Below are 13,176 nucleotides of genomic sequence, written 5' to 3'. Positions count from 1 at the left end.
TGAAGATTTGTGAGGTCTATCACCGAGTGATGATAGAGCAGTATACGTGAGCACTTAAAAAGAAGCATTTTTCATCATAACAGGGGCCATGTGTGCCTCTAATAAAGGGCTCGCAGCAGTATATTGCAAGCTAGTTAGGAGAGCTGCACTTCCCAGAAGCCCAGAGGAGTAGGAAGAAGAAGTGGGTCTGAGGAGCTGTCGGGAACAGAGACATGTGGCAGAGCAAGAAGATGTAATCGTCTCAAATACAGGCAGCAGGAGAAAATGATCCCCAGTGTTTGAGACACAGCCTTCCCATTCATTTCCGGAGAAGCAGAGCTTGATCCCATTCTTTACACAAAGGCTCTGGACAGCCAACGACAATGGAAAGTTTTGTGTGCTCAGCTAAGGATAAGCCCTGAAGGCTTGATCCTGTGTTGATTTGAGTGTCAGGTGTTACCCCTTCACAGAGCACTGTCTTTTTAATATTTTGTGGGGCTTTATGTTCCAAATTGGGATGTCAGGTTTTATGTGCTGCCTTACGGAAGGTATACAAATGCCACCATTGGATGATCAGTAGAATTAAGGAAGAAATCAGTTCTCTTGAGCCTTTAAGGAGGGTTCACTCTACTATGGCTCAAGGCATTTCCAAACTCTTATGCATGAAGAGGAGAGGAGAATTGAAACCTCCTGAAATCTCTCACTTCTGTTTGCAAGAGCCAGTCTTCACTTTTTAATTATGTTTGATAAGGCTTGTTGGCTCCTGAGGAAGTTTGGATGACCCAAAAGACGCTTTTAAATACTAGTTACAGGTAGGGAAAATGGATCCAGCGTAATTCCAGTTTGTTCTAGTTGTTTGCTTTCTTCACCATCCAGAAGACAGTTTTGGGTGTTAAGGTAATTGTGGTTTATTTGTAGGGTGGTTCGCTTCCTGAAAAGGAAGAAGCAGAGAAGAGAGGCATTTGTTTGTTCTAGCATATGTTTGTTTTGTCTTATTCCCAGACTTTAGGGTTGGCAAGCATTTCTGATTGTCTACCTTCAGCAGCACGTGTAACCCCAGAGTTATGCACATATTCTCCTCAAGCCTCAGGCAGAAGTCTTATCTCTGTGCGCATGGCATACAGCTCACTGCATGGAAACACTTTCAGATTATCCTTACCAGAGGAAGGAAATGGCTCCTATCTCTAGATTTTTACAGCCAAGCAAGAAATTGCCATTTTTCTGACAGTGAAATATATATGAGTGTGACATTTCCCCCCCCATTTTTTTAGTGATACTTTTCACAGAGTGCTTTCTTTAGGACTTTTCATTGCCCTTTATTGGAGTGCTATCATTTCTGGTTTATGGTGAGGTGAGCCATGAGTGTATACATTATTGTAATAATGTACTTGGCATTATTTTTGGCATTTACTCAAACACATGAATCTATGCAAAAGCAAACTCAAAGCTGTGAACATGTTTAATAAATAACAGTGAAAACTGAAAAGGGGTCATGAAATAGCCACAAGGATTTATGCCTAAGTTTTTTTAGTCCACAAGGCACAAGTTAGGAACCTTGGTGCTTTCAGAAAGAAAACTTTACATGGTAATGCTATTGTTTGAAGCAGCACTCACAGCACAGTTCCTGAATTCAAAAACCACCTTGGAATTTTGCAGCTGGCATCCAGATTGCCTCTGGTGGCTGGTCTGTAGCCAGTGGGAGCCAGATGCCTACAAACCTGCCTGACCTTACAGCAGTCAGGATCCTGTAAGGAGGTATCCTGGTCATCTCCCCTGACTCAGGCTGTCAGCACAAAGGTGGATGGGGTGGCTGAGGGCCTGTGGCTGCCAGCAAGTGTGTGCAGGGGGGCAGCCATGAATACATGGGCACCTGAGGTACCTCTTGGGACATGCCAGCAGGATTGTCACTGAGCTGGCATAAGGCAGCTTCTGATAGCTACACCATGCAGGAGGGGACTGCTTGGACTTTGAGGCCGCTCTTGGAGCCTGCTCTGTGAGGGACACCCTTTGGATCTCGCTCCTTTGGGCTGTTTTTATATGGTCCTAACACAGATATTAAGGAGTGTCTTTGTGTGTCACCAGCAGCTTGTGTGGGGGTGGAGGTGGGGAACTACACATACAGATCCTCACATGAAGGAAATGGTGACATTTTCCTTGGTCATGGGTGTTTTGTGACCTCCTGGCTGCATTCAGTACTTGTTTTGTACATGAATGACCAGACTTGCTTCTGGTGGGAACGAGAAATGTATAGTACCACGGCAAGGGAAGTTATCCATGTGCACTCTGTTTTATGGAAAACTTTCATAAGGGATTACACGGTCTTGTTTGAGAAATGTAGTTCATTCATCACAATTTGCATTCAGAGAGGAGTGAAAGGAAAGGGCATGTGTGGGAGCTGCTCTCAAGTTTTTCCCTCTTCCGCCTGACTGCTGCTCAGATGTAATGCCTTGGTGTGGATATCATGGCCATGAAAGGCAATGGAAAGCACCAAGGTCTGTGGGCCAAGCCCTCAGTAATCTCATCACCATCCACACACGCTGCTTTAAAATGTCTTTTCCATCTGCTTAGAGCACCCCAACTATCTAGGATGGCAAGACAAAATTTTACAAAGAGAGGGAAAAGTGCTAAGGAGGCAAGGTCCGCAGCCACTGTGTGTGTTCCTATACAAAATGGTGAAGTGCTTTGAAAAAGGACCTGAGCTGGTTAAAGCAAACATGCAACACTTTTAGGATGATGGTTCACTGTCATTGCAATGTCTTTCTTGTTGCTCTGTGCCTCCCCCCAAGTCCCAGGGTCTTGGCAATATTTGGCCCCAAAGGAGCAGCAAAGAAAAACACTAATGGACATTGTAGCTGTGATAGAACTGTCTCTAAGCTCTCCACTCCAATGCAATGTGCAACCTTTCTCATTGACTTAGCATGAAATATACTGCTATGTTTCAGCTGAAGTTAACGCTTCCTGAGGAATGCACATTAGCTATTCCAGATGTAGGGAGCTGACTGTAATGTCGTTATGGCCCCTGCAAAATAGAACCACCCACACCATTGCCAATTTTGTCTTGTGACTGTGATTATATCCAAAAGAAGGGCTGGTGTGAGCTGAGCTCTGTATTTAATTCTTATATTGTAATACTGTGGTTAGAGACCGCCAAATAGGCCTCCAGCCAGTGGTAACTAAAGCAAGGGGGACTCTTGGTTTGACTCCAGTGAACGTTGAAATTGGTTGGTTGGTACCTTGGGTTTAGAATTGTTTTGGGAGCTCGTAAACAATTATTAATGAGGATAGAATAGCAAAACCCAGTCATTTGGGGGTTCCGTACTGGTTTCCCTCCTCGCTCTCATTTTGGGTAGTCTGCGGCGACGAGCACTCCTGAAGGAGTTTGTTTTAAAGGTTTGCCACAGTGAAAGGCTACATGGAGTTTTACTTTTGGTCAGATGGTTTGTGCTGCTGCTGGTAGGCTTTTGGATGGGTCTAATTTTTTCCATAATTTTTTTTCTGAGGGATTTGTGGCTGTTTTCATTCTGCACATGTGCATTTTTGCAAGTGGCGGCTCTTGGCCATTAGCTTTCAGGAGTTACATAGTCACACCTGCCAACCAGGGCACACTCTGGCAGTGACTAATTCTGTATGTAAAACACCTTACCTGTAGGAACAGGTATTTATGCCTCAAGAAATGCATGCTCGCCAGTGGCGTAGGAGTGAGAGGATATTAGCTTCTGGGATGCCTGCTTTTCCACCTTCATTTCCTGGAATTGCCCAAAGGAGCTGGAGAATTTGCTCTGAAAATCAGCCCCTGGCTGGGTAGATTTCAGGTGCTTCCCCTGTAGTGTTAATTAGATCTTTCTCTCCCCTCCTCCCCCTGTGGTTTTATAGCCTTTAAGGGCCCTGTCAACCTTCCTCTCAGGACAGTGCTCTGTCATTCTTCCTTGCAGATCATTCTGAACTCCATGCACAAGTACCAGCCAAGGGTGCACATCATTAAGAAGAAGGATCACACAGCTTCTTTGCTAAATCTGAAATCAGAAGAGTTCAGAACATTCATCTTTCCAGAGACAGTTTTTACTGCTGTTACTGCCTACCAGAATCAATTGGTGAGTAGAATTGCTAATTTCCACAGATGTAACTAGATCCCACCCTGCTAAAAACTCCCTTCTGCCCAATCTAAACTAGGAAAATTTTTGCTATAACCTACCTTTCCATGCCAATTTTATTCATATTCATGAGTAATTCCTGAAGATTCAGTAGTAGTACAGACTTCAAAGAGCAGTAAGAATTATTCATGAGAGTAAAAATGGCAAGTAGGAAGTTTTCTTTTGTCTTCCCCTCTGACTATAAAAAGCTTCTTGCATACTAACATTTAGTCATTTTCTAATTATAGCTCATTAAAGAACTGTTCTTATTTACAGTGATCTTTCATGTCACAAACTATGAGCTGAGAGAGATTCTGGTTTGCACATGATGATTTCATGCGCTTAAAAAGTTGACTAATTAAGCTGTAAAGCTCAAACGTAGGGAAAATCACTCAGAGATATGCTTTTCAGAGGCTGCCCAGATTACATCCAGATGTTTGAATTTCAATTTGCATGCCAGTGAATAATATATACAAAATGGAGGAGATCATAACAATGGATTGCTAATGAGTAATTTTAGGAAGTCTATAAACAATCAGAGAACAGAGGCTCTGTTTGATGATGGATTGGACTTTAATATTTAAGTCAGTGGAAATATGTTGTTGCCTTCAGTGTGATTCAGAGTATGCTTTAAGGACTTACTGACTATGGTACTTCAAAAAAGCCACACCTATTTTGCTGTTTAGTTCCCTCAAGTTAAGAAAAATATAGGCACTGCCCAATATGTGGGCAGGCAGCATCAGAGATTTAACGTACCTGCTGGATTATTTAAAGAAGAAGGCATTTCCTAATATGAAGCAAAAGCAATTTTGAAATGCTATGAATAAAATGAAACTAATGCATAGGGTGCCAAGGAAGCTCTGAAGATAATATTAGTAATATTAAGTCAGTCCTCATGACAGACCCCACATCCTGCTTTAAGGCTTTAATAATGTATTGATTTAGACTTAGATTTGTACCTGAATGCTGTAGAAAACATACTCAGCACTTGGCAATCTCAAGAAAATAATGTTTGGACAGGCAGTTAGATTTTTCCATGTAACTTTCTTTAGAAACCAGCAAAATAGTAACAGGCACAAAACCAGCTAAACCCAGAATTTATTTCTGTAGGATGGATTTTTGTCTACCGACGATATTTACACTAGAGATGTTTCTAAACTAAAAGCACATACATTGAGTCCTGGAAAATTTCTCAATGGAACATCTCCGGAGCCCCTAGAGGTTGATGTTGTCATTTTATTTATGACTAATGAAAATGGAGCCTTTTTTCATTTTTGCCATTTCTTTCAGAACTGTTTTAAGGAGGGATTGATTACATTTCTGGAGGTTATTAGATAAAAGCTAAATACATTACACTTTCAACAAACTATCTCATAATTTAAGATTTAAAGGGCATGCATTTATTTAAACAGTCAAACCACTGCCACAGAGTTGAATTGTAGGTCAGATTTCATTTTAAAATGCTTTCTAGCAGATGTTCTCTGATTGTTTGTGAGGCAGTCTCTCAGGAAAAATATGGCCATAAATGATTGTGAGTCTCATCTGGCTTTGGTGGATACAAAAAGTTTCTTCTGTGATGTCATACTAAAACTTTAATATCAGGAAGATGGAAGTTTGATTGGTGAAAATATGCTCAAGAGATGAATAGACATCCTTATTGTTCTGTAGTGCAGTTGGCTTGGTGTGTCAGTGATCTCAGTCAATGGAACTAGTTAGAGCTTGTCTTTTTTCAAGGTGGTTTTCAAAATGCTGCCATAAAAGTCTTCACTGGATGTGAGACACCAACTTGCCACTCTGCAACATCTCCGTGAGCTGAGGGCTTATGGATGTCTTGGAAGTAGAATGAGCCTATAACTAATTTTCTGAGCTGTTACAAGGTCCTTGTGACAAGGCTTCAAGATTGTTTCCACCAGCTGTATATAAGTGATGAGACAACCTCAAACCCTCCACTAGCACTCAGGTCCCCGGTGTTCGACCGCTGACAGACCCTTAATTAAAAATTTAGAATTTCCCTTTGTCAGCATGTTCCTTCCTCTTTGTGTTTTCCTCAGAAGACCTCTTTCTCAGAATTAAAAGTTGTTTCCAGTTGCCCTCTTTATTTTTTAACATTTTATAAAAATATATATTTTTCCTCCTTATTATTTTCTTTTTATTTTGTGGGAGAAGCCACCCCATTTTGAAATATATTTGTTTGATGAGAGTGTTTCATTGTTTGAGGAATGGAAAAGATTGGAAAAGATCCCATTTCTTCTTTTCTGAGTCTTGAGGCCCAGTTATTAAAAATGAGGTTGTAGCCTCTTTGATACAGGTTTTTTTGGATGTTTTTTTTTGAAGGAAGTCAGGCTGACAAAGCCCCTTAATGTGAAATTTTGAGAGCTGTTTGATTTTCTTAAGCTAGAGCTGGTGGCATTCACTGCCCTGCAGGATGGGTCCTGTGTTTTCTCTCATCAAGCTCTAACTCCCACTTACAATTTTACTTTTAGCTCTTGGAAGAAGTATGGCTGGAAAATCCAAATATTACAATGATGTCTGATGTTTTATTCACTAAATCTAAATTGGTTGGCTAGATTGAAAATTTCACAAGAACAATGGTGCATTTTTTTCCTGGTCCTCGAAAAAACATATTGAAAGCCACCACCATATGCCTGAAAAGTTTCACCACAAAGGGGAGCTCAGCTGTTTTGGGGCAGGAGGGATTCCTGGTCAATGGGTTGCTCATTCAAAATGGAAAGGCTGACTGAATGAGTGGGCAGGTTTATAGCTACCTTTGAAGAAGGGAGGAAAGTTTTTATTCATGATCTGTGGTATTTCAAGATAAAATAGTGATAGTTTCAGTGGAGTTACTCCTTCAATCCAAGCTCTGTCACTTTTAATCTGAGCTCTCCCCACATTTTTCCTTCCCTTCCTCACCTTCTTTTCATACAAAACCAGTTAAACTGGCCCTATGTGGTGGCTGGTAGGCCTGCCTAAGAAGATTTCCCTGGAAAATAAATATTTTTTAATACCACCAGTAAAAAAAACAAGGTGGTGGTAAAGTGAAACTGTGGCATCAGGTCACTGGGGCTTGTGTTGGTTATGTTCAGCTCCACCAAGCAGGCTCAGCTCTTAGCAGGGTGATTTGTGCTGCCTGTGAAAAGACAACCTGATTGATGCTGGTGAAGTATTTGGAAGCTGTAATGCTGTCTGTGGGTGGGTTCCTCCGGCTCCAGGCAGCAGGAAGGCTGAGCCTGCCGTGCCCTTTGGTCTTCCCACTGCCACACGTGTAGTGAGCCTGGTTTGCCTCCTCCTCAGCTCTGCAATGTCTCAAGAGCAGCACGCGCGCACGGGGCACGCGGATGAAATGGGCAGTGAAGCCACAGGGGATGGATTGGCCAACACTTTGTACACTGCAGTACCCTGACACTGTATTCGTGTAACGTTGCTCTTTTTTGTGTTCCCAGATAACCAAGTTGAAAATTGACAGCAACCCTTTTGCTAAAGGATTCCGTGACTCTTCCAGACTCACTGATATCGAGAGGTAATGGGGACTTTCTGTTTACTTTCCATGCAGATAAGATAAAGAGAGTTTGTAGGAAAAGCATCCTTTCAACTCTTGAGAACCTGTGCATTTTAATGTTATCTTGCTGCATATAGTAAGACTCCTCCATATCCCTTAAAAATACTTATAAACTTTATGAAGAGCTGTTTTGAGTTTTGACATCTGTTCCAGTTGGGGCCAATATATTCGTCTTCCTCAGGGGGCTTCTTGAAGGGGGAAGAGGGTCAGCTTTACAACTTCAGAATGAAAAGCTTTTTTCTTATCATGCCATTTAATCCTATTGAGAGCTGTGAATTGGGTCAATGGGAAACAAGGGCAGTGGTCCTGTGAAAAACACTTTACAGCTCCCCACTGCTCAACATAGTGGAAAAGAGAGAGGGGAGCTCCCAAAATTGACTTCAGCAGTCCCAGACACCAAATTGGCAATTACTACCATCAGGATGACTCCCATAACTCCCACTCTGACAACAAAGATGCCATTTTTGTTTCACCAAAGTTGTATTACAAGCTGCATCAAGGGAAAGCTTTATCTGGAAACTGTTCTCTGTGTGTACAGCTCATTACAAGCAACTGCTGCCATAGGGACAGAAGCATTAACCCACAGCTGAGTTAGGAAATAAACTTCAATCTCTTGGTAGCTTTCCAGCACGTCACATTTTTATGGTGTCATGTCAAATAACTTGGCAAATGAAGCAAATTAAGTTGCTTGTGTCCTTTAAGCTGGAAGAGAACTCGATGGAGATGTATATAGCACATCCAATTTTTCCTATAAGCACACAATCATGAAAGAAAGTTTGAAGAGTCCAAAACCCTCCAGGCTCCTATATGGAGATATCCAGATGTATCTGTGAATAATTTTTCACAGGTGCATGCAGGGGACAAACTGCTCAGTGAAGTCATAGCCACAGAGCTAGAGAAAGTCTTTACAGCAGTTCAAAAGTACATCTATCTAAGCAGGCACATGGATGGGAAATAGTGGTATCCTTTACACCTTACTGGATCATAAGTGATCTGTTGAGTAAATGGGTAAAGGAACAGTAATTTGTGGGGAAAAAAAGCTTGTAGGCTGAACTGCACATTTGCAAATTTGTTGAAAATTGTTTCTTAAGTAAAAGCCTTCATTGAAAATGAAAACAAACAAAAAAAGGAGGCAAATTTAATAACATAGCATGGCCTGCTGTATTGAGAGAATACTCAGGTAAACAAGATCCAAAACTCAGGTTAGTATGCAATAAATAGTAAAGGAAGGACCTGTCAGAAGAGGTTTCCTTGTTTTACAGACAAGAGACATCTAACGACACAGCTTTGCAAGGGCGGAAAGAGTCTGAACAGATAAGCTGGGAGAAAAACTTAGTTACCTCTGTGCAGATGAACTGACTATCGTGGTGCTGGATATGAAGGGAATTTTTCCAGAGGACATCTTATTATAACAGCACATGGCATGGAGTCAGAAATGCTGAGCATAAGCTGCAGTGCCCTTTTGTTTATTGATAAGTGTAAGAATAGAGCCTGAGACAGGCAGCCGAGCCCAGGCACAAATGTTGCCACGAAAGATAAGGCAGACAAATGTGAAGCCTACAATAAATACAAGAAATGGAATGCGAAAAGTATTAAACTTACATTACAACTCTGGATTTGAGAGGCCAGGTTTTGGTCAGGTCTGATTTTGATTTAAATTAGAAAACCTAGCCCTGATTACTATTACAATATTATTTAAAAATTTAGAACCTGCTGCAAAACACATCAAGTAATGAGATAATACAAGTGTAACAGGCAAGTGGGCTGGTAAGAGAGTATTTGAGAATTGCCTAAGTCATAAAAATGGTGCAGAAATATCAAGGGTTTTTTGGTTCTGCCACTAAAATACTCAGGCACGTGAAGACATCATTCTCTAAGTACCCACTGGTTCTATATTAGCACCAGAAAAATCACTTAAAGAAATCCAAAACAAAGTAAATAGCAAAATAAATGACAATAGGGAGAATGGCAACAGGAAGAATTTCTTATTTGATGTCCATTGCAACATTAATTGGAAATAGGTGAATCTTGAATAGCACAGCATGACTCTTCCTCAGTCTAATTGGAAATGATAAGATCACTGCTGGAGAAAAATACTTATTTTCCAGAGAAAAGACTGTGAAGGCCAAAATACACTTGCACAGCTCTTGAAAATTGACTAGTTCTCTAGAAGCTGTGAAAATACTTTCCCTGCACTGCTCCCTCAGCAGGCATGCACTCAGCACGTGTGTGTGTGTAATCTACAGTGTGGTGTGGGGATCCTAATGGCCTCCCGTAAAGCATCCCATGATGTTGGGGCCAAGACAGCACTCATTTATCCTGAGTTCTAGCTTTTCCAAATGACCTAAGTAGTGTGAAAGCACACAGTGCTTTGTATTTCATTTCCAAGTATTTAAGCCTGCTTTTTCCTAAACAGCCTTTGGGGAGGGAAACAAATCAGATCAATTGATCTTTAGAGACCTAAAGAAATTAAATTAGTCTGGAGTCAGTTACTGCACTAAACCATCCAGTAATTGGATTGCTTCTTGTAACTGATTGAAAACAGCCTCTATCTGTAACAATATAGGGAGCTTTTCTTTATAGTAGATCTGAGAGAAAAACACATCTTTTTATGACATGATGACAGAAATTGCACTTTTTTAACCTAATTGAATATGATTTTATAAATATGTGACTTTAACGATTTCAGGCTTCCCATTCTAGATTTATGATCCTTATGTAAGAAATTCAAGCTGCAAATGCCTCTAGGATTAAATCTGTTGGCATTGTATGTGTTGGAGCTGAAATAATATATATAAAAGTAGTGAAATTTGCACAGCAGTAGAGGAGATAGGCAAGAGCAATGTTTTTGAAATGCCCTGTGTTTTCTTTTGTTCCTATCATAGAATGGTTTCCTTGTACTCAGAGCTATATGCAAGTCTTTTAACTATCAAAAGAAATCTTTGGTGAGTTTGGTATATACTGAACTTTTTGTAGGATGCAAGGTTCCCATGACTATCAACTCTTTCCCTATATTACTTGTGATCTATTTATAGCAATGTGGCAGACTTTATCTGGGGCTACTGGGATTTAGATAAGTTTCTGACTCACCTTTTGATCTTTTTATGCGGTATTTACATCTCCTCTACTATAAAACGGCTTCCACTATGGTTGTGAAAAAAATTGAACACTTAGCAGCAATTACCAGAATGTGGAGCTTAGCATACTGTGGGATGTGGGACTATGGGATGCCAAATTGAGTAATGAGGCATTTCTGCTGAAGAAAAAACTGTCACAGGCATAAAGGATGCAGAGGCAGAACCCAATAGATTAATTTTTTTTTCATTTGAGTCTGAATTAGCTTTTGAGTTGTTGTGAAGAATAATTTTAGCCCATTAAAAATAAATAGATAAATAAAACCATCATACCATTTAAAAAATCCAGTGAAAAAGGTGATAATTTTAAGAGCAGGAGCCAAGTATGTGATTGACAAGTTCAGGGTGTGAATTTTTAATATTTAAGGAGAGAGTTAAATGAGTATACCCATCTGCACAAGTCCAATAATGCTTCTGGGATACTTCAAGAGAAAATATAGAAAAGTATAGTTGCACACCCAAGTAATTTTAGGCAGAGAAGGAGAAGGGAAGGATGGGGGGATGGGGAAGTTAGAGAGCAGCATCCCAATTGGATTTGCATGGTAATAAAATTCCAGATTTTCCCCTGAGGAGCTTCATCTCTGAGATGTGGAAATACATCACACTGGCTTCCAAGGCAGTAAGCAAAGTTCATGCTAATGCCTGGATAGGGGCACTTCCCTGCTGCAGGATCAGTCAAAGCCACGTGCTCAGTGCTGGGCTGAGCGCATCTGTCCTCTCTCCCAGCCCTTCCCTGCTCACCCCACTGAGCTGCCCTCTTCCCCATTCCTGTTGCTGGTCTGGAAGATCTTCCCAGACTCTTTGAAGCCTCCTACCAACAGCCAGAAACACACAGAGGCTGTATGGCCTACCCCCACACCCATGGTTAAGTAGGGCTTTGTCACAGTTCTCCAATAAGTCAAACTGCCAGCTGATCCTTTATTCTCAGCCAGCTGTCAGTCTGTGAATGTCAGCAACCAGCCATGAGATATCATCTCTGATGTTTAGGTTCAGACAAGAAAAGAAGTCCTGAATTTAGGGAGAAATGCCAAGGACTCTGGCATAAACACCTGGTATCTAGTGCCAGTATTCCAGATGTTGCTGAGGTTACTCCAGCCTTCAGCTGCTGCTCAGATGTGGGGGTGGATTGTCTCTATTTTCTGCATCATCCCTTCCAGAACACTGCAGGTGGCTTGGATGCCTTAGCAAATCTTGAAAACACTACCTGCCTATGTTTAAACACCTGAATTATTCCTTTCAAATCTAGTTCATCTGACTCTGCTTGTTGTTAGCCAGGCAACAGCAGAAAGCCCCCCTGTGCCACTTAAATCCTCTTTAGTTGCCAAGTTTTTAAGCACTCACACTCTGGCTCATTTTCCACTTAGGTTTTCTGTTATCTATCTTCTTACTTGTGCAAAATGGTATAAAAATATTATTCTAGTTATTTCCCCTCACCTCTTGCAGATGTAGTGTGGGCATGACAGGTGGGGATGATGTCAAATCAGATCTATGGTTTCCACCCCAGAGAAATTTTTCCAGGGACTTCCCCCTACAATTTCATAGGACTTCTCTGTACTCACCTCTCATAATTTTCTGGTTACAGTCAGAAAGAAATGGTTGCTCCACTGGGTGAAGTGGAGCTCCACGGGGCTGGCTATGTAAGATAGTTTTGTCATTTTTATTTGCTATTGACAGAAGTGGTGTGAGTGTATTGATAACTTCATGCCCCTTCTTCATAAATGTCATTACTTTTCCCATGCCATGGCATCAGCTAGGCTTTGTCACACCCATGCAAAATTACAGCTCATCTACAAGTGCTGGATTTTTACTGAGAGGGTGACAGTAAACATCATTGTGGAGGTACACTTGTTCTCCTACAGTCATCAAACCCTAGATTTTTCCTAATTTAAGACTCATTTCCCTTCTTTCTTGTATGAATTCTTGCAGTAATGCATTCATCCAACACTTGCCTAGCAGTTTTGACTCTGTGTGAAAGTATTTTGCAGCTCTGGATGAGTTTTTGGGCCAGGTCACATGAGCTACTGTAGCCTGTAGGCTTTGTTTTGTCCCGGGTTGGCTCAGTTCTGACCAAAGCACTGGAACAGAACTACTTTGTTCTGCTCAAGCATTTGGTCCATACCATGGACCATCCACACCTGAACTATGTTCCTGTGGTCAGCCTCCATCTACCAGTAGGAGCAAGTATATGTAGAAACTTATATGTCTGTATGTTCATGTATATGTAAAGTTGCAAATAAAAGCCAGAGGGACATAAAGGCTGAGTGATATCTGAACAGTGGTTCTGACAGCATAAATTGTTCACTTGTAGCTGCTGTTACAAAAATCTATTTGCTCTTCCTGCTATGTTGTTTTGGTTTTTTGGGAGGTAAGTGGTTTT

General features: G+C 41.1%; 1 protein-coding gene across 1 annotated transcript in view; it reads left to right on the top strand.

The window, feature by feature from the left end:
• The window catches only part of TBX20 (T-box transcription factor 20), a 39,577-nt gene that overhangs the window by 10,924 nt on the left and 15,477 nt on the right, over positions 1-13,176 (top strand). The window contains exons 5-6 of the mRNA XM_058807669.1: positions 3,912-4,070; positions 7,550-7,626. Of these exons, the coding sequence (XP_058663652.1) occupies positions 3,912-4,070; positions 7,550-7,626 (236 nt within the window). The remainder of the gene's footprint in view (positions 1-3,911; positions 4,071-7,549; positions 7,627-13,176) is intronic.

Source organism: Ammospiza caudacuta, chromosome 1 (assembly GCF_027887145.1).
Source record: "Ammospiza caudacuta isolate bAmmCau1 chromosome 1, bAmmCau1.pri, whole genome shotgun sequence".
NCBI classification, from domain to species: domain Eukaryota; kingdom Metazoa; phylum Chordata; class Aves; order Passeriformes; family Passerellidae; genus Ammospiza; species Ammospiza caudacuta.
This window is presented reverse-complemented; position numbering and strand designations above follow the sequence as displayed.